Source organism: Crotalus tigris, unplaced genomic scaffold (genome assembly GCF_016545835.1).
Source record: "Crotalus tigris isolate CLP2741 ecotype Arizona unplaced genomic scaffold, ASM1654583v1 scf7180000024339.11422700, whole genome shotgun sequence".
Taxonomy (NCBI): Eukaryota; Metazoa; Chordata; class Lepidosauria; order Squamata; family Viperidae; genus Crotalus; species Crotalus tigris.
The window spans coordinates 1,787,473-1,808,999 of NW_024100509.1; the positions used below are offsets into that span (position 1 = coordinate 1,787,473).

Here is a 21,527-nt window from a genome sequence, read left to right on the forward strand (position 1 = left end):
TAGCAAATAAGCCTGAGGACTCTATCAGATTTTATAGGCTTATGTCCATTTATTCAGAAAGAATGGGATAAGTTGATTAACTTGCAAACCCCACCTTGAGATATCAGCAAATAATCCAGAGCCATCGTGTTGTCGATACTGATGTGCCCAATATTTTTCAGTGGGTACTGAAGGATATGGATAGAATCAGCTGTGGCCTAAAAACCTAGCTCCAGCTTGGCAGACACTTTAATAATTGACTTCTGGAGTTCATATACCCAAAGCATATGCCTGCAAGATAATATACAAACATTGCTTTCTTTCTTTCAAATGATTTTTCAGCATCTCTAGGAAACCACAAATGCTGGGGACTACAGGTCTCATCATAGAAAAGAGAGATCACACCCCAAAATGCAATTTGCTTCCAAATTACCTGGTAATATTTTGTGGGCCTTACTCATATGTAGTCTATGGCAGCCAGCTTCATCCAGAGAGCCAGAGTACTTTTGGAGGTGACCAAGAAGCCTTTTTGGAGCTTCAAATTTAAATAGTGCAAGTACCAGGGTGCCATTTGAACCTGTCTGTAACCATCCTGGTCATATTTTCAAAGGTGTTGCCCATAAAATCTGCTGTATCATATGTCAATGTGATCAGCATTGGAATAGGGCTCTGTACAATTTATGAAGAACCTCAAATCCAGAAATCATAATGAGCTATAAGGGAATGAAACAATAAGGCAGTTACAGGAATTTAGAAATTTTTGGGTCAATACATCTGGCTTTTCTGCATTCTCTGATCCATTAGGAAGAATGTCGATATTACAATAATGCATCCTACAGTTTGTCCTAGTGAGTACTTCAAAAGCCTGCTCTCTTTTATTCTCTTAATAAGGTTCTGCCATGTGCACAGAGTACCAGCATCTGTCCAGGTGTTATAAACTGCAAGTGTAATGAAGGCTTCGCATGATTCCCAGAATCTATCTCAAAAGTCCTGAGCTTTGATTACTGCTAGATTGTCAATAACATGTGATAAGGATTGTACCATTTTATTTTAAATTAGTTTTCTGTTGATACATCATAACAAATACCCACTCTCCAACCACAATTTCAGATTCTTTACTTCCTTCCCCTTTCTGTCCATCTCTGAATGCATGCCACATGGCAGTTTGGGGCCTGTTAAATAGAAATCAAGGCACATAAATAGACAAAAGCAGTCTCATATTCTAAAATGGGATCCAGGACCATGACCTATGTTCCTAAGGGTATAAATTGGATACTCCATGAGGATTCCATGAAGAATAAGGCCCAAAATATAGCTAAGATAGTTATCAATATTCATCAGTTGGGGAAGAGTTCGTGAGACATTTTGTATATCTCTAGAACAGAATAGGTGAACAAGAGATCAGATACCATGAATATATTACACTAGTTTTTTAATAAATATTTTATTAATTTTCTAATGTTACAATGGGGACTACAGTACTTTACAGTACTTAAAAAACAATGTGTTGTCTGGGTCCATTGGTAATTCAGTGGTACATATTAACTTTCTCAGTCTACACCATCCAGTGCTTTCTTGGTCCTCTCTTCTCCTGGTAGTATGCATTTTTCTACACTGGGCAAATACAATTCTTGTTACTGTTAATACATATACAATTAAAAATAGACATCTTCATCACATTTTTCTGGTATTATACATAATATCGATAGTGTCAGTTTATAAAATCTTTTCTAGCCAGAACATATCTCAATTGCATTTGCACTTAAAGTCCATTTGTTCAATCAATATGTTTTCTCGTTTTTTAAAAATTTTTAATTTCCCATCAGTGTTCAAAATATGCCTATCGCTTATAACTTTCTCATAATAAATTATATCTGGGTAACCAAAAGCTTCCCTTATTCAAACCCTTTTAGAATTTTCATATTTCCCATCTCATAACAAAGTATAATATTTTAGTTAGAAATCCTATCCTTCTAATTATAATAATACATTTATTTCTAACAGTTATCTATTTTCTTAACCATATTCAAACATCTGTTTAATAGTATAATATCCCATCTAATAGGTCAAAACCTCTATTTTCTTCAGTCTTACTCTAGCTTTCTTCCTTTGCCAAATAACTTTCCAAGTCAGTGCATTTGAATCATCAAGTACATCTTCCTCTGTTTTTGTATATACTGTATTGATTGGAATGAGGAAGAGAATTTGATTGAAGTATTTTTGGAAGAACGCTCAACCCATTTATACTCATTAAATAGCCTCCATCCTTCTCCTTCAGTTTTTCTTTTCATTTCTTGTTTGTCAATATTCAGCATTTATCATCCGTTCAATTAGCTCTTCTTCCTTATCCTCAAATGTGTTCTGAGATCAAGTAAGACATCTTTTCCATTTCTGGTGTTATCGTTGCATCTTCTAATTTTTCATTTGTCTGTATCTGTCTGTTAATTCCTTCCTTTAGGTCCTCCATCTTTAAATCAATTTCTTCCAATTTTCCTTTTGTTTTCTGGAATACTAGTTCCTTCTTTATACTCATTGTCTGAATTTGTAAGTTTAGATTAGAAAATTGTTCTTTTATCTCATTTGCATTATTTTTAGTCTCATCATGAAATAAAACAATTGTCTCTTGGATTGATTTCATCATAGAAAGAATTTCTTTCTGAGATTCATTAACATTTTCTTGTTGGTATATCAAGCTGGGGGATTTGGAGACAAGTGTTAAAGATTTTTTGTATGTTTTTGTATGTAGTCTTTATAATCCAATAGAGTCCCCAACACAGATAAGCAGCCCAAGAGGTTTTTTTTCCCTTCTCCCAGCTGCAGTATGCAAAAGTGAAAGTTTTGAGGAACAAAGCTTCTTATCTAAGTCTGGGCTTCAAGCCAAGTTTCCTTTAAGCCAGTGGTTCTCAACCTGTGGGTCGGGACCCCATTTAGGGTCAAACAACCATTTCACAGGGGTCGCCAAACAAGGCTGTCCGCCATTTTCCCCCCCTTTTCTTTGGCCACGCCCCTGGCACCCGGTGATGTATAAGTGGTTGGGGGTCACCACAACGTGGGGAACTGTATTATGGGGTCGCGGCATTAGAAAGGTTGAGAACCACTGCTTTAAGCATAATAAATTGTAGTGCCATGATTCGCCACTAGATGCTTTTAACACCGTCTTTCAGCTTTCCAAATCCAAGCCTATTTTACAGACTTTTAAATATATTTTCTAATAAAATGCTTCCAGGGTACTTTTAGTCCCAAATTTCAAAGCTATATATCTGTATTAATTCCAAATTCCAAGTTTTCTCTATTTTCCCCCACAGCAATTAATTCGCCGCTTTTCTTTTCCTGAAGGAGCAGGGCAAAAACTTCCCTTCCCTCTCTCATTGGGGAGGATACTTTGCTTTGGGCATTCTTTTTTCCAGGAAAAAGGTCATAAAAAGAGGATAAAGTCTCATCCAGTTCCATCCCCGTTGCTCAAAAATTGTTTGTTAGTGCTTATCTTCGGTTGTCAGCAGCTTCTGACTGGCCACACAAATGTAGCCAGTCTTTCCCCCGCCAGTTTGGAAGGCTTTCTTGGATCCAGCGGAAGGGCCTCCGCAATCAATGAGGGTCCCTTTTTGACTTGCGACCCTTTTTAGGTTCCCCAGCGGGGCGAAATCAAATGTGGAAGATGGAGTCCCATCTTCCTATGTCCATTCTGCCATGGCGCCTAACTGGAAGCCCCTATATTACACTAGTTTTGCCAGATATCATCTCTCCACAGATCATTTGGTGTCAGATTAAGCATATAGAATTCAAAATAGATTGTTAGTTTTACTGTCTTTTCCTCAGGCCCAATCATGCAGAACAACCAGTCAGAGCTCTTCTCTTAATAGGGGGAGTTCAGGATGAGGAAACTAGTGAATATCCCAGTGTTTATATAAATCAACTAGTGTTTATATTTTTCATTCTATTTTCTTAGGGTGTTAGCATGTTATGTAAATGAATGATTTGATCACCAGGCAACTTCCTAATCATCTTAGATTTTAGTAAAATAGATAAACCAGGGGTCCCCAACCCCCGGTCTATGGACTAGTACCGGGCCGCACAAATAAGCAAAAGGCCCATCCGTGGGGGGCAGGCAGCACACAAAACGATGCACCCTCTCCACGGAAAAACCTCTCTCCATGGAACCGGTCCCCGGTACCCAAAAGGTTGGGGACCTCTGAGCTAAACCACCATATACAGCTTGTACTGAACATAATGGGTGACTGTCTATATTTGTTTCCCCTTCTGAGATAAGAGTAAGCTGAAGGGATTTTTATTACTACAGAAGTGGCCTTGCCCCTGGGACGGATCACTGAATAATTTCTTTTTTTTTAATTCCTATTAACTATTTGCAAGGACCACAGATTGACTGATGATGTTCTCAGAATTCTGTGATTGCCATCAGTAAAGGCAAATTGCCTGGATAGCTTCAGAAAGGTTTGGATGGATCTGGAAATAGAAACAATGATGTGCGGAAGTACTTCAATGTCCATAAAACACCATCTTAACCAAATGCCACATGCTTTGCTCTAACACAGTGTTTCTCAACCTTGACAATTTTAAGGCATGTGGACTTCAACTCCCAGAATTCCACAGTCAGCATTGCTGGCTGTAGAATTTTGGGAGTTGAAGTCCACATGCCTTAAAATTGTCAAGGTTGAGAAACACTGCTCTAACGGAAAAAATTGGGAGTGAGCCCCTTTTCTTTTAAATGTGCCAAACTAGTACCTCTTTGAAGCAGATGTTAATGACCTTATTTATATAGAATGTCAATAAATATATATTCCAGCTCTTTGGCCAGTACTGTAGTAGAAAACTGATTTAGGTAAGAATGTCTTGTTAAATATAAAAATGTCCACACCAAAATATGAAGAGTAGCAATTCTGAACAATAAGAATATTTCTTTGAAAATTAAAGCTTGTCAGTCCATATATAATCACAAACTAATTTTCAGATGAAACAAATACATTTACTAACATTTATTATTTAGAAAATATTTAAGTCACTAATTTAACAATTGTATATATGTTTATCAGGAAGTCACAGTTTAGTATGAATAATTTATTTGTAAGAAAGCTAAAGATCACAGCCTAGAACTTTGCAAGATATGAAGATAAACAGGTTTTATGTATTTATTTGATTCCAATTCTACTTTTCATTTCAGAGTAAAAGGTAATTCACATTTTCCCCACAAGAAATTTGTATGGTAGGTTGGATTGAGACTAATTGACCCCATGTCACACAGTAAGTTTAAATGAGAAAACCTGGATATCCCCATTGCTAATCTAAGCATAGAAGTGTACTTCTATCTATGGCATACTTAAACATGGGGAAAATTAAACTTTTATTAACCAGGGCTTTTTTTTTGTCATAGAACACCCAGAACAGAGTTCCGGTACCTTTTTTGGATGGAACCTTGTAGGGTAGGCAAGGCGGGTTGTATGACACGTGTGAGTTCCTGCACCTTTTTTTTTTTTTTTTACAAAAAAAGCACTGTTATTAACAATACATAAAAGACAACAAAGAGGGCAAAACAGAAATAAATTGAAGAGAACCTGCAAGTAAGTTTCTAAAGGGCAATAAAATAAAATACTGCAATTTAAAATTAGGATGAAAATGACCAACAATTGAATTATATTGCTGAAATAAAAAGCTGTATGCAGTCTAGAAAGATTGAACTATTAAATATAGTAGTAAAACAAAATATTTTAAATGTTGTAAAACTTGTTTTACATTTAAAGAAATACCCGAGGAGAATATTGTACAAATACATAAGGTCACATGCATATATTTCTAAACATAAATCAATTGATCAATGACATTCAAAATATGTACATTAAATTTCAAAAGTAACTCAGATTATCACTTATCTGGAATTTAAAATTGGCTGTTTTATGGTAGCTTTCTTGTGATGAGGTAATATGCACATTGCAGTTTTAAAAAGTACCATGAATGTATTTCCAGTGAATTTTGTGCACCAACTGAGGGTCCATTAAGCCTTTTTGTTAACACCTTTTTAAATTGTTAGAAATAAAAAAAAGTACAAAAAGTTTTTTTATTGATATTATTTTTCAAAGATCACAAGAAATCTTGGTATTTTATTATAATACACAGGTATTGGTTTATAACCCATTCTTTTACTGACCTTTTCAAATTAAACAGCATTGAAAAAAGTGACTTATGGCCAAACCTCATACTTATAACCGACAGAGCATGCCCATGGCAAGTGATCAAAATTCAGGTATTTGGCAACTGGCATCTATTTATGATGGCTGCAGAGTCCTGGGCTTATCTGATCATCATTTGTGACCTTCCCATCTGGCTTCTGACAAGCAAAGTCAACGGATGAACCCAGATTCACTTAATGACCATGATGATTCCCTTAATAACTGCAGCAAAAGAGGTGGTAAAATTGAATGACTCACTTAACGACCATTTTTCTTAGTGATGGAAGTTTTGGTCCCAATAATCATCATGAGCACTATTTGTAATCCTGAAATACAGATACTAGTATATAGAACAAACTGTGAGACACTATAGGATTGTTTTCAAGTAAGGATAATGATATTTTAAAAATATATATTTTGTGGAGAAACCAAGAGACTTTGATGTAGAGACATGATTGTAGCAACATTTATTCCTCAAACAGGCATCAAACACGGAAAAATGCCTTTAAAAATTAATCTCAGGTAGTTTAAAACAAACAAACAAGCCCTTTGTACATCAGCCTTGTTCATCTGTCACAGAAGCCAATCATACTGCAGGAGATTGTGGAGTCAGTCAGGTAGCTAGGACTGTTTGCACTGGATCCATTTCCTCAAGCTGGGAAATGAGTCACTCAACATTTATGATGATTAGTAATGAAGCAGTTTCTCACCATTGCTGATAAAAATTGCTTTTGACTTTTTAAAAAAAGGAATGATATATAATTTCTTGAAATTAAATAAGCTTCTTCCTTGGAATCCTATAGAGTTCTATATTCTTTAGAGATCTCAGAATTCCCAGTACAGTACATACTTTGCAATGAAAAACAACTTTCTCCAGATGCACCAATTGAGAATCATGGGAATTATAATCCAAAATATATGGAGTAAGCCTCAAGCACACGTTTTCTGACGGGGAGCTCAGCTGCTTCCAGGTCTATCTGAATCTGATTTGAGTATAATGATTTTGTATACTTTATTCCCAATAGAGGCAGCTAGCAAACAAAGTGCAATCTTGGATCCATTTCAACCCCCGCACAATTCTGAATTTACAGTTAATGATATCTGGTTAACCATTATGAAAACCCCTGTAATTTAGTACAATTATTCACAGCTTCGTTTGCGGAGTTCATATCAAGGTCACATGTCAGGAGCAGCTGCCAGCGCCCGCAGGAGCAACGTAACACGCAAGGCGCCCCCTGGACTTGCTGCAAGCGGCTGCGCCTTCTGGACAACCCCGCGCCCGCCAAGATGGCCGCCCATCCAGCCCTCTGGACTTTGTAGTTCTAAATGTGCGAATTTAAGTCACGCGAATGCGCGTGGCTAGAGCTTCCAGCCCTGGGGGAGGAATCACTTATTTATAAGTAATTTAAATAAACGAAACATATTCCGGCAGTATAGGAGGCAAACCCCTTTCCGTTCCGTGAAGGCGCCGCCTCGCACAAAAACGAGAGAAGTCCCTCTGACTGCTACCTTATGCCCCGCCCAGCGACGGCGGCAAGCCCCGCCTGTTTCCCCACACGGGGCTTAGCTCCTCCCCCTTCCCCTCTCCCCGCTCGCAACCTTTCTCTCTCGCTCTCTGTGGCTGAGCGTCCGGCTCAGCCCCCGAGACTGGCCAGGAGAGCGAAGCTCGGGGCGAGAGTCTGTGCAGAAGAAGCCGAGGGAGGACAAAGGCGGGAGGGCGGCCGCGGCGGCTGCACTCCCTTCAAGCACCCTCGAGATGTTCTCGCGGAGGGGTCATGCGGATGTCAAGAAGTCTGCGCAAAAGGCGCTGGACCCGCGGAAAGAGCCGCTGACTCGCCTCAAGCACCTTCGGGCTTTGATGGGTGAGTGGCGTGGCGAGAGCACAGCTCTAAGCCCGGGAGGGGGAGAGGGAGGGGGAGGGGGTTTGAAAGACAGGTCGGGAGTAGGAGGCGGGCGTCTCAGGTGCGATCGTGTATCTCCCGCCTCCTGCACCAACAGCTGGCAGTTACTCTGGTCTAGCTGACTGATGGTACTGTAGGGGTTACAGGAAGCGCTTTAAAGGTACAGGAGCCTTAGCAATAGCAGTCAAGCAATTGTCGCGTGGAATTTGCTGCTGGTTCAAAAAAGCTTCATGCCTGAAGCTTTGCCTTAGAACCCACTTCAATGCGCCGCTTATGTTCCTTCTCTCGTTCCCCTCCTTGATTTTAGATTGTTGTCCAGTTTCTTGTAAAAAAAAAAAAAAAGCCCGGCTCCAGAAGTTCTCTTGCAGCTTAAAAAACCCCTATATTTTAAAGTGCCAAAATTAGTCCTAAGTTGTAAGGTTAGATACAGCAAAATAGCCTGGAGGATTGGTGATGCATTTTTGTTTATGCATTTCAAGCTGTGCAGATTACTAAGTTGGTGATAACAATATAAAATTTAAAAGCCACAGTATCATAGTACAGGATCCTCCATGACCTCAAACTTCAAACCAGAATATTAATTTCTTTTCTCTATCTTCTGATGACTGGATATTTACCATTGTCATAATGATGCAGGGAATCACTGGAGAATATAGGAAATTGTTTCCTGAAGTATTGTCTGAGGTTGTTAGTGATTCCCCACCCACACATTTTTAACAGGGACTATATTGGACAAATAAATAATTTGTATGTAGAAGTACCAGTTCACTGAGTAATATGGTTTCCAATATGTTAAAGCTGAACAAAATGGTTTTTGGCATTAGTGTTAATTTTATTTGAGGATTTTCTCTCATTCATTGCAAACAAATGCTTCTAGTGACTAAAAGCAGTAAAAAAGCAGAATTTTTCAGCTGCACCTTATCTGCTTCTAATAATAAAACAATGTTCTTCCAGGAAGTTACATAATATACTGTTAAAGGGGAAGCAAAAATATTAATTTTGTGCAAGGAGATAAAATTCCACCATGGGAGTTCTTCATCTCAACACTGAAGTGATATCTTTTATTTATAGCTTTACCTTTTAGTATCAGCTTCTACAGATTGCTGAAGTTTATTTTTGTACATTTTAATTTTTGACCTTTTAAAATATGCATTGTGAAAATCCTTTTAAATAGTAAACTAAAATCTTTTCAAGGAACAAGCCTCACTATCTCCTTGCTTCTGACCTCACTCATGAATTGGAAATGTCATTATCTTATGATGGCCTCATTTCTATAAAATCTAGCATCTTGCTCATGTTTATTTAAAGTATTTAGATAGATTAATTACCATTCTACTCCATTAACAGCTTTGGAGAGAAATACTAATTAAACACTATTAAAAATAATATGTAAAATAGAAATTATAGTAGTAGTGTCAAAAGATCTGAAACAATAAATATATTTTGCTACCCCTTCTGAATTGTAAGAAATGAACTTGCTTTGACTCTAGTGGCAATTGATTTTATAACATGGGCCAAATATAGAAGGCCAAATTGCTTGTTGATGTCTTTTTGAAGCTTGTAAAACATATGGGCTTAGCATTGGACAGAGGGCAATTAGGAGATGCTGCATCAAAAAATGCCTGGGGGATTATTGAAAGGACCAGGCCTGAGAGAATATCCCTCAGAATTCTCTGAAATCTACATGATCTACCCACTCCTAGGGTACACTGATCTAATCTAGTCATCATGCCTGCAGAGGGAGCATGGACTATTCTAAACTTCTCAGATATGTCAGCCCCTGACAAAGACAACTTTTCTAATACTTCGCTATATAAACTATTGCTTTCCGTATTGAAAACCAGAAATAAATTATCAACTTCTGCTAAAATAATATGCTAAAACAATCGTAGTGAAATCCATGACAGGTCTTAAGAGTCTGAATTTCACTTGTCAGGAGAATCTTGGAATTAAATGGACAATGAGTCCCAAGACCAAAAATCATGGGGTCTCCACTAACCTCTTCATTGCTTATCATCAAGATGATAAGCGATAAGGTGACAGATAGACCAACAGAACCCCTGTCTTCACTCACTATTAAATATATACCCTTGAAAGTTATGAAGTCCTGGAAATTGCCAGGAAAGGGAGTTTGCTGGAATCAAGGGGCATCAAATTAATAATGAGTGAATAAATGATCTTATAATTGCTGACTTCTTAAAGATTTAAAAGCAGTATTAACTCTATAAATCTGAAATCTGTCCATTTTTGGATTAATATTAATAATAATCTCTTCGAATTGATGTAACAGATGTGACTCATAAAAGCAACATTGTGCTGTTTTTAGAGATTCCCAAAATAATGAAGTATTATGAAGCAGTGATGTATACACTTTTATGAGTAAAGAGCTGCCCTATCCTTTTAGTAAAATGCTGGGATCTGTTCATTAAAGTGTAAATTGTACATTTTAGCAAGTAGATGTTGTATGTTACTGGAGTTTATTTCTTGAGAGAGTTTTCATCATATAATGGTTAAAGTGTTGGACTATGAGTGAGGTGATTGAGGTTCTAGTTTTCCCTGAGGCTCATCCCTAATCAGTATTGTATTCTGGATGAGAAAGAAACTCCTTGTCATATAATATATAGAGATAGATTTACCCTAAAAGCTAGGTGAGTGCAGTGCAAAAACAAGCAGCCACTGGAGCCAGATGAGATAAATGCTAAGAACAACAACTGTGCAGTTTTATCCTCTACTAAAAGTGGCTGGACTTGTAGCTGAACTGTAATTACTGTTTATTATCTGCTGACTAAGATGTCAGAGGGGCATGCAAAATATTTCAACCTCTGTTTTTAGTTGCAAACAGGTACTTTGACTTTGAAATGGGCTGTTTGAAGCTCCCAGCATTTTATTCAAAGTCTAAAGATCTGAGGTATTTGAGCATAAAACGTTTAGAATTCAAATCTTATTCTTTACTCCTGTCATATAACCCAATGATTAATATATACCCATATTTCCTTCTAATCCTGAATGTTGGAAAACACGTTTGTCTGAAAATAAGATGGTGGTTGCTATTAGTACCGTTATTTTAAACTTGTACTAAAAGTGGCATCTCTACCAATTCATTGTATGTTAGTGAGAACGAAGCTGTGGGTAAATTCTACCTTGATAAAGGCAATTATTATGCAGTATTATATTTCAGTTATTGGTGTAGCTTTACCTACTGTCGAGGAAACACATTCAGAAAATAATGAACCAATCTGAAAAAGAAATCTTAGAGAGATTAAGTACTGTAAAAGTTTGAGTAGTAAAAGAATTGGAAATAATAGTTGCCCCAAAAAGATTTTGATTGTCCTTCCTTTTGAGTTATTATTATTATTTGTCTGATAACACATTCATATTTTTGAAAAAGAAAGTCTAGTAAATAATTTACAAGAATTTAACTGTACCCTAAATTATTTTAATCTGATGGTAAAACTGCATGTTTATGTTTAGAATGTTTTCTCCCTCCATTAAAACCTCAGATTTTCTTTTTTTTTAAAGAGAATTTCAAAAATTATCTCTGTTTCTAAAGCTAATAATCTTTCTTAACACCTTTTCAGTTTCTTTTCCACTTGCATCAGATTCTCAGTTTATATAAGTAAAAGTATGCTATTCAGGCTGTATTCTCATAATTCAAAACAAACAAAAATATTACAATTTAAATCCTAAATAATACCAAGTTATAGCAAATGCTTTTTACCTCTCCTTGATAAGCTATGAAGAGGAGAATTATGGAAAAAGTAGTAAAATATCTATGATATTTCTTACACAGATAAATAAATTTCAATAGCCAGAATAAATTTTATCAGGAATACCACTGTCATTAATGGAATTAACTACAGAGATTGATACTTATATGCTGGGTTTTGGGGACACTTGAAAATCAAAAAGGAATGCATTCATGTATATTTTCCTTTTTGTAAACTATTTTTAACTTTGGGCCTTATTTTTCTGGTTTTTGTTTTCATGTTAGAATTTTTTTAATTATGGATAACAATCATATGGTAGAGCTAGCATATTCACAATGCTTAGAAATACATTCTGCAGTATTAGTTGAGGCTTATGCTCTACCATATTTAAAGCTGCATATTTAGAATAATTTTAGTCCTGTTGTGTCTGTGTATAGATTTTGATAAACATACATCTTTTGTAATATTTCTGCAAATATCAGGAAAGTTGAATTCTCCGATTATTCAGATATTTTCTTAGTGTATTCTGATAGGCCCAATAAGTAATCTGAGGATCACATTATAAAATTATGGTTGCATGACTGTGTATGGGTATGCATGTATATGTGCATGAGTGGAAAGAGAGAGAGAGAGAGAGAGAGAGAGAGAGAGAGAGAGAGAGAGAGAGAGAGAGAGAGAGAGAGGTGTGTGGGTGTGTTGTAATATTTGACATCTGAGAGGATCAGCAACTCATGTGAGATTTTGGTATTCTCATCCAAAATTTTTGTATGTTTTCACCCGAACTTTAGGAGACTGGTTGGCTGTCTTTATTCCATTTATTTTTAGTTACTGTAAAATGAGAGGAAGTGCTATCTGTACTTCCTTTTTTGTTAGCAGTCATAAATTATTCAGACAAATGGAATCATGTAAAAATGCAGAATCTTACTACCAAGGTCAAAATGAACTTCCTTTCCTTTCAGTGTTACTTCTGCCTTGATATACTTTTATGTCCTTAAGGGGTCTTCATCATAAAGATTGATTAATAAAATGTGCATTTTGCTTTTATGGAACACTGTTCCTATAATTTGCAGCAATTTCCTATTCATTCTGCTTGCTCTTAAATTATGTCTATGATAATAAAAGACCTGAACTGTTACTAATCACAACTCTTGATTGCATCCTCCAGCAGATCTAAGTGTTTTATAAGAAAGTACACAATTTGTTAACAAATTGCAAAGTTTGATATGATAGAAGGGGAAGATATACATGACTAGATATTTATTTATATTAAAATTTTAAAACCACACAATACCCAAAGTTATTTTCCCTCTTTTAACAGCAGTTTCTGACCATTCAGAGGATTTTTGTGCTGATTTACTTTGCACAGACAAGGTATTTTAGGTAACATAGAATGTTGCAAGGCTTTGTTTTGAGACAAGGGATCCAGAGTTGAAAAAGAAGTGAAAAATAAGGCTGAATACTGAATATACTTCTAAGTTCTGCTTGTGTTTTTTTTTTCTACTTGTTGTCAAAGGATTCAATAAATTGGAATTAAAATTGGAATCATGGCTTGTGAAAGTAGAAAGCTAGTTCAGGGAAGAGGTGAGACCAAATTATCCCTGCAAGTAACTGTGCTAGAACAGATCAGGCATATGACAATGCTGTCTTGAGCTACACTGAGTGCCTGAGTTTCCTCCTTAAGTGTCCTGGCAGTTAGTTCAGCTGATTTAAAAACAGAAAGAAAGGCATTGATTTTCTTTTAACTCTTCTGTTAAGGTCATGGTCAACTTGATCTCTTCTAAACTGAGAGAGTGGTCACTTTGACATGGTTCCAGGGGTGTTTTCATCCCAGTTGCTTGGGGTAGGAACTGTAACTTTAATAAAGAATGAGTTTACTTTTTCCCTTATTTCTGCTGAAAGAAGTGTGTGGAAGAACATAAAAGCTGCAATTATAACAGGTTGAAATTTTAAGAAACTGTACATATTAGTAGAGATACATCAGGCGTGACTCATTTATAACATCTCAGATCACTGAATAAGCTGCATCTGTTGAAAATTTCATTGAATGTCTCGTTCATTGGACCATTACTGTGCTGAAATACCAAAGCAAACTGTGAATACATGGAACTAACTTATAAAGCAATATAAAAGTGAATTAAATCCATCATAAAATAAAATTTAAGATACCTTATTTTTAATTGTGATCACAAATTTTGTAGCATGAGCAGAAATTTCAAGTATTTTAAACTATCTTAAAATGGAATTTACTTATAAATATAGAAATAACTAGACAATTCCAAACTTCCAGATAATCTGAATACTGTCCTTTAATGCTAGTGTTTGGGTCATATAGTTGTGTTTCCAGTATTTTCTTCCTATTACACTATTTTGTTTATGCATTTTAATAATAATTTATGTATTATATCTTTCACATACAGTAACTTTTTGTTTTAATCTTTCTTGTATAGATGCTGTAGATGGAAGTGAACTCAAACAGTTCTTTGAGATCAACTATTCTCAACTTTATCTTATCTTCTATGAAAGTTTTGTAACACTGGAAACCAGTCTGAAACAAAAAGGTAACTACTGCGTGTTGTCTTTTAAGATGCTTAATTCTATCTTATTTTCTGCAATATATAAAGCTCTGTATATTTCAAATATCTTTAGTAATTAATCAGATCATTAGAAATTAGGAAAGTCTATCTAACCTTTCACATATAGTCATGGCCATGGTTTTCCCAGTTGCAATGTATGGCTGTGAAAGTTGGACCATAAGAAAGGCTGAGCGCAAAAGAATTGAGGCCTTTGAACTATGGTGCTGGAGAAGACTCCTGTGAGCCTCTTGGACTGCAAGGTGATCAAACCGGTCAGTCCTAGAGGAGATCAACCCTGACTGCTCTTTAGAAGGCCAGATCCTGAAGTTGAAACTCAAGTACTTTAGCCACCTAACGAGAAGGAAGGACTCACTGGAGAAGAGCCTAATGCTGGGAAAGATTGAGGGCAATAGAAGAATGGGACGACAGAGAATGAGGTGGCTGGATAGAGTCACTGAAGCAGTAGGTGTGAGCTTAAATGGACTCCAGAAGATGGTAGAGGACAGGAAGGCCTGGAGGAACATTGTCCAGGGGGTTGTGATGGGTCGGACACGACTTCGCAACTAACAACAACAATCTAACCTTTCAAAAAATTGTCTTTGAGATTGTTTACAAATGCTTTAACTATTTATTAAATTTCTATCCTGCCTTTCTACCCATACAAAGGAGCTTGCAGCCATAAAAATGCATTTTAGCAATTTTTAACACAATATAAATTATGAAAAATTAAACATCAATATTATTATAATAAATTTTAACAATTTAACAATTCAAAGCTTAGTGAAATTTCTACCATTTTTCTAAGTGCTGGTAGAGTAGAGCCATGCACATCTCTCTGATGAATGCATTCTGTTATCTGGATTTCATGCAAGTGAAGATCTTGTCTAGATTATTAAACTTCTGGGAGTAGGAAAACCTTCAAAATAGCCTCTCCTGCTGATTCGAGTAATAGACATGTACGTAGAAGTTTAATATGCTCAATTAGTCTGGTTTAAGGAAGGCTTGTTTTTTTTTTTAATATAGTAAGGAGTTACTGTGTACAACCTGTTTCAGCATGAGCATATGGCAATTAACCATATTGTTTTAAGTGTTGGGCACCGTTTTGGGACAAGCTAAATCTATAAATATATATTCAATTTGAACTTTAGAACATTATCTTATTAATTGCCGGACACAGTTTTTAAAGTATACCGTCAAACCTGTCTTGGAAATAAGTGATGATCTTAGACATACGGTATTTTGTGTTTAAATCATTATCTGGGCTGGGTTGGGTTTTTTTTCCTTCATTAAAACAAACTAAAATAATATATAAATATCATCATTAAATTAATAGAGAATAGCATTTATGGAATGAAAGTTTCTACATCAAAGCTCGAACAGTGTATCAGTGTCAGTATTCCTGAGATAAAACTACATAGGTTGCATGATACTTCCAGTGTCTGAAATACCCATCTGTTGCTTTCTTTTACAATTTTCTTCATTTTCCAGAAATTTGTAGATTTATAACTGTATAACCACCATTGCTGACTCTAATTTCATATCAAATTCTAAGCAACAAGAATATAGGATGTTAATTTTATCCTTGAAGCTTTTTCTCTGTTCTTTCACTGGGTATGACTAAATGCTTCATATTGGAGATTTTCTACTATATATTTACTTCACTAATATCTTAGCTAAATTAAAGTGTTTAATCCTTTAGACCTTAATTTAATCCTTTCTCACATTTAAAACTGCCGAAGAAAGTAGAAACTAGGAAATATCCTTTTCAAGATTAGTCATCTGAAAAGAATGAAAGCATAAATATAATAAGTAATTTAAAGGAGTTTAAAATTGAAAAACTGGCAAAGATTATCCAAACATGTATGACAAATTATTAAAAGAAAACAAAGTGTTGCAGAGGAAAATCTGAATGAATTATTAAAAACAAAACAAAAAGTACAAATATAAGTTGCTATCAGTCACCATGGCTAATTTTTTTAAAAAGAGTAGACCTTTTGACTATTGTACCATAAGCTTCCTGAACATATAATTAAGTTGCTATGATCCTCTTATAGATACTGGTTAGCCCTTGCTCAAAATTGTGTTGGTATGGATTTTCTAAAAAATTATCATAAGATTATGGTGATTGCCCCAAACTCCAAAATGAATAATTAGAACATCCAGGCCATCATCATTCTGGAAGTGAAGCCTATTGATCAAAGTGTGGACCTGTACTTTTTTTGTCCATGAGTTATGAGCAAGCTAAAGTAGTATTTAAACTACAAATCTTGGATGTAGAGTGACGAAATGAGTTGAATATAGTCTCTAAGATGTTAGGAACCTTACTCTGAATTGGAGACCACAGCTAACGTTATCTCATCACCCTAGAATTACAAGACTGAATGGTTATAGATTTTGGGGCTCTCCGGTTCGGGAACTAGGCCATCTTTGGTACTGAACAGGGTTACATTGCCCCAAACAGACCCAGAGTCCTCCTAGATTCATGACTCCTGCTCAACGAATAGATGGCAGTTGTGGCAAGGAGGCCTTTGTCCAGTTCTGTTTTGTGCACCAATTGCATCTGTTCCTGGATTGGGAAGTTCTGCTCATGGTCACTCATGCCCTGATGACCTCCTGGATGTACTACTGTAATGGACTTTACATGAGGCTCTTCTTGAAGAATATTTGGAAGCTTCAGCTTATGCAGTATGCAGTGGGATGTGCAGCTATGTGTACCCCTGGAAGGGCACATGTTATATCTATATTCCATGAGCTGTATGGGTTTCCGCTTTGCTTCCAGGTTCAATTCAAAGCGCTGTTTTTGACCTTTAAAACTCTTCATGGCATCTCTGAAGTATTTCTCTGTCCTATATCACCTCCTAAAGAATTAAGAGAAGTTTAGGGGAAAAAATGTTTATCTGCTTCTTTTACTTTAATCTCAGTGAATGTGACAGCCCCCCCCCCGTTTTTCTGCTAGAATGCAATTTTTTTTTCCTTATTTCAAGTAAATGCAGTACTTCTGTGGAATTATATCATCATTGCTATTATCTTTATGCATAATGAGAAGGAATGTTCTTTTTCTCTGCCCTTCAGGAAATAAATCTCAAAGGGAAGAGTTGGATTCAGTTCTTTTTCTTTTTGAAGTAAGTTACCCATTTTCAACAAATACTGAGCATTATAGTTATATGGTTCTTTATAAACACATTATATTTTCTTACAAACACAATGGTATGATCCTAGGTATCAGAGCTGGGGGTCCCTCCCTTTTAATTGTTTAAATAAATGATAAAAATATGGCAATGTAATTAGACCAGCCTGTTGTTAGACAATATGTGGAATGCAATTTTTCAATTAAAAGAGAGGGAGAACAAAGACAAAAGTTTGGAAGCAGACAACTTACCATTTCAAGAACATAGATTTCCATTTTACAGATTCTAGTCAGAACATTTATGAAACTATCAACCAGCTGTGTGAGCAGTTCTAGATATCTATTAAAGTAGATATCTAGATGGTCAAAATATGAGGCAACAACATGAATAATCGCATGATCAAATGGAAGAAGTTTAAGTAGAAATTCTTGCCTCTAATTAAAGAGGACAAGGCTGATTGATTCATTAATGAAAAGTTGTGTCTGAATCTGACCAAGAAAATATATCTGATAAATTGGTTGCCTTTGTGAAATGTTGCTAACACACAAATACTTTGATAAATGTGAACAATAAATATTTGCACATTTTTTTAAAAAAATAGGAATATTGTTGTATTTTCTTAGGAATCAGATTAACATTGAGACTTGAAACAATAAATCAGAGCATCTGAATGCCAGCAGTCTTACCTATGGTTATCTAAAGCTTCAGATTTTGATCAAGTCTTGGATTCCACTGATTTGTAAACAGATTGGTAGAGTGATTTATATGTTTAATTATAATAAAATTAATTGGCTCTGTTTAGAATATTATGTGATTCTAACTTTGTGGTTTGTGAATAATAATTTAGAGGTCTAAACTCAGTATGAACCCAGTTTTGGCTTATTTAATAAATAATGCATTATGAAACTGTCATGGAGTATAATGTGTGAATCTAGTCAATAACTCTGTACAACTAGTTGTCAATGATAATTGATTTCTAAGTTTAAACTGCCTTTGCAGTTGAAGATTCTGTAGCTCTTTACTTCAGAATAATCCCTGTTGAATTCTGTGGTTTCAGTTTTGAGTACATTGGATATACTGTGCACTATGCAAATTAGACTAAATCATTAGATCCAAGAAGCTGCTTTATGTAAATTTAAAACAATATATTTTCTTAACTTCTCCAGAGGATACTACAATTATTTCCTGAGAGAATCTTCTGTCGATGGCATTTTCGTAGCATAGGTAAGTATAGTTCAGGTTTGGATTTAGACTATTTATTTTAAATCCAAATTGATATGTTTCCCCATTTTACCTTGTAGTGTAGTTAAGGTAAAAAGATGCTGTCCCTTAATGGGAAACAACAAATTGGATTGACATGTGATATTTTACGCTTTGCACTACAATGGTTGCATATTAGATTGCTTTTTCATATGTTAAAATGTCAAATGGAATATATTAAGGTAGCCTTTATAATCTCTTATAATCTCTTTAATTTGGTATTTGAACAATTGTTTGCTATAGTAAAGAAACCAATGGTAGTTCAGGTATAATTGCATCTGAATCGTTAAACTGTTACGTGATGAAAACATGCATCATCTATAACAAAATGTATTGGTTTTAATCAAGAGTTTGGAAATGTATTTGTTGTTGAAATGGTTGCCCAGTTAACTGGAATGAATTCTATTAGGTTCCAATAAGTTGTAACACCTGTATGGAAAATCCTACAAGGTATCTTTTTAAAATCACAAATTAAAATAAATGTGACTAATAAATTTATGAGAACACATAATTAAATGAGCGCCTCAAAATCAGTGTGTTTTCTTAGAGGTGGCTATTTAACTTACTTAAAGTATTTATTTGTTTAGTTCAATTTATATAGCCACCAACAATAAACTGTACCACAGGCTCACTTAACCTCCCAATCTTTACACTTAGAAGAACAGCCAAAAGGCAGCAGGAGTGCAATCAATCTATCCTTGGGGGAGTAGTGTTCCAAATGGCAAGCGCAATGACAGAAAAGGCATGCTTCTTGGGTCCCACTAACTAGATGACACTTTTTAATAGATGCGACCTCAAACTGGGTGGACACCATCAGAGAAAGGTAGTGCCCCGGATACACAGGCCTTCATACAAGTGGGGACCAGCATGTTACATTGAATGAAAGTTACTTTAAACAGATTGATAAAATGTTAAAACCTTTTTATAGCAAGGACAACCATCAGATTTTTTTTTAAAAAACTCTATTGTTTATCTTACAAAGATAGGAAATGTAATGTTAGCCATTATTCTATTGTGTTTCCTGCATTAAGGGCTACACAACATTTGGAAAGTATTTAACAAACGAAGTAAAATTTTGAGCCGTATGTATGTGAACATTTTTTATTCTATAGTAGTATATAATAATTTTTGGCCACTAAAAGCATTACTATTTTAGTTCTTGAATTTGCATTTATTTTTATCAGCCATGACTAATGGTAGCTAATCTTTAATTTGAACATTTCCTAATCCATTTTTCTTTATTTTAGGGTCAATTTTGAAGAAACTTTTGCACACTGGAAACTGCCTTAAGGTATTTTAGTGCTTGCTTTAAATCCTGCATTTTTCTAAGCACATATTTATAACATTTTGTTTATTAGAAGAAAATGATTTGTTAGATACAGGACAATGTGTTATATGCTATTTTGAGATGTTTCAATGCTTTTTGGTCCTAGTTGTATTTTTTTGTGGCAGCAATTTCCACATGAGAGGAGGAGGATCAAAAACATTGCAAGATGGCAGTCGCAGCAGTGTGATTTGAATACATGTACCCCATTTTTGTGTGTACGCTGCCCCAGATAAAGCTCCAGATGTGACCCTATTTGCAAGCTTGGGTCACAGGGATTAGCTTGGAGTGGAGTAGCTTGATTCTCAGAATCGTAGGTGGTCCATTGATGAAGGTTTTCAAGAAACAATTGGATAACCATTTGCCTGGGATGGAATAAGGATTCCTGTCTTGGGCAGTAGGTTGCACTAAAAGATCTCTGTTAGTTAAAGACACTTGACTTCACTCAGAGTTGGATTCTGATTGGATAGGTTCTTTGCAGGAAGAGATAGTTTCACCCGCCTTGAAGCAGAGAGTTGTTTGCCACCTTCTCAAGAGGCTAGTCTTGGACAGTGTTGTGCTCAATCTCCAGCTTTCCCTTTTCAGAAAAGGTTGTTGAGAGGGTGATAGGCATTCAGCTTCAGATTTGATGAAGCAAATTATCTGGACTCCTTTCAGTCAATTTCAGGTTGGGCTATAGCAGTGGTTCTCAACCTGTGGGTCGCGACCCTTTTGGCGGTCGAACGACCCTTTCACAGGGGTCACCTAAGACCATCGGAAAACACATATTTCCGATGGTCTTAGGAACCGAGACACCGCTCTCTTTGTTGCAGCCTCATTCTCTTCCATCTTCTTTTCCTTCCCACCTCCCCGTGAGCTTGCCATACCCCTCAGGGCCTCACATTGCCTCCCGGAGTACTCAGCTGTTCGGTGGCCAGAAGTTGGAGCCGTTCAGCTGTTGGTCAGGACGCCCATGGAGCCGACACTCATGCTGCCAGGTAGAACAATGCCGGCCGCTGGTCTCCTTTGCCGCCCCGCACGTTGTCCTCGACCTCTCCCCTGCCCGTTCATGTCGAGCCCGCAGGGGCTTGACAGGGAGAGAGGGAGGGAAGGAGAAAGGGACTCCTCCTCCTCTCCTAAGGTTCAAAACATGATCAGCTTCCCAAGGGCTCCACAATCCCAATTCATGTGTTTCTGCCGTACCTCCTCAGCGCTTCTAGGAACGGGGTGGGCGGAAGAAAGCTTGGCTAGGCTAAGGAAAAAAAAGCCACGGAGCCGCGAGCTCAGATCGCAAGCAGGCCGGGGAAGGGGGTGAAGAAGAGGAAGGGGATTGGGAGAGAGGAAATGCTAAGCTTGTCCTCGCCTCTCCCAAGGACCTCCTGTGCCATCTCACAGGAATACTTGGTTTCAGATTTACACCGCAAAAGTTTTTCTCGCACAGAGGAGAGAGGAAAAACAATTACAGAACACTCAGGAATCCCTTGCAAGGCACCAGGT

General features: G+C 36.4%; 1 protein-coding gene across 3 annotated transcripts in view; it reads left to right on the forward strand.

Moving 5' to 3' along the window:
* The first annotated feature begins 7,721 nt into the window (after nucleotides 1–7,721).
* The window catches only part of RALGAPA2 (Ral GTPase activating protein catalytic subunit alpha 2), a 171,550-nt gene continuing 157,744 nt past the window's right edge, over nucleotides 7,722–21,527 (forward strand). For 2 of the 3 annotated variants that reach the window (XM_039326149.1, XM_039326148.1), the window contains exons 1-5: nucleotides 7,722–8,020; nucleotides 14,214–14,324; nucleotides 17,412–17,461; nucleotides 18,634–18,691; nucleotides 19,975–20,018. In XM_039326149.1, coding sequence (XP_039182083.1) covers nucleotides 7,915–8,020; nucleotides 14,214–14,324; nucleotides 17,412–17,461; nucleotides 18,634–18,691; nucleotides 19,975–20,018 — 369 coding nt within the window. In that variant the 5' untranslated portion in view covers nucleotides 7,722–7,914. The remainder of the gene's footprint in view (nucleotides 8,021–14,213; nucleotides 14,325–17,411; nucleotides 17,462–18,633; nucleotides 18,692–19,974; nucleotides 20,019–21,527) is intronic. The other variant, XM_039326150.1, reaches the window with a different exon arrangement.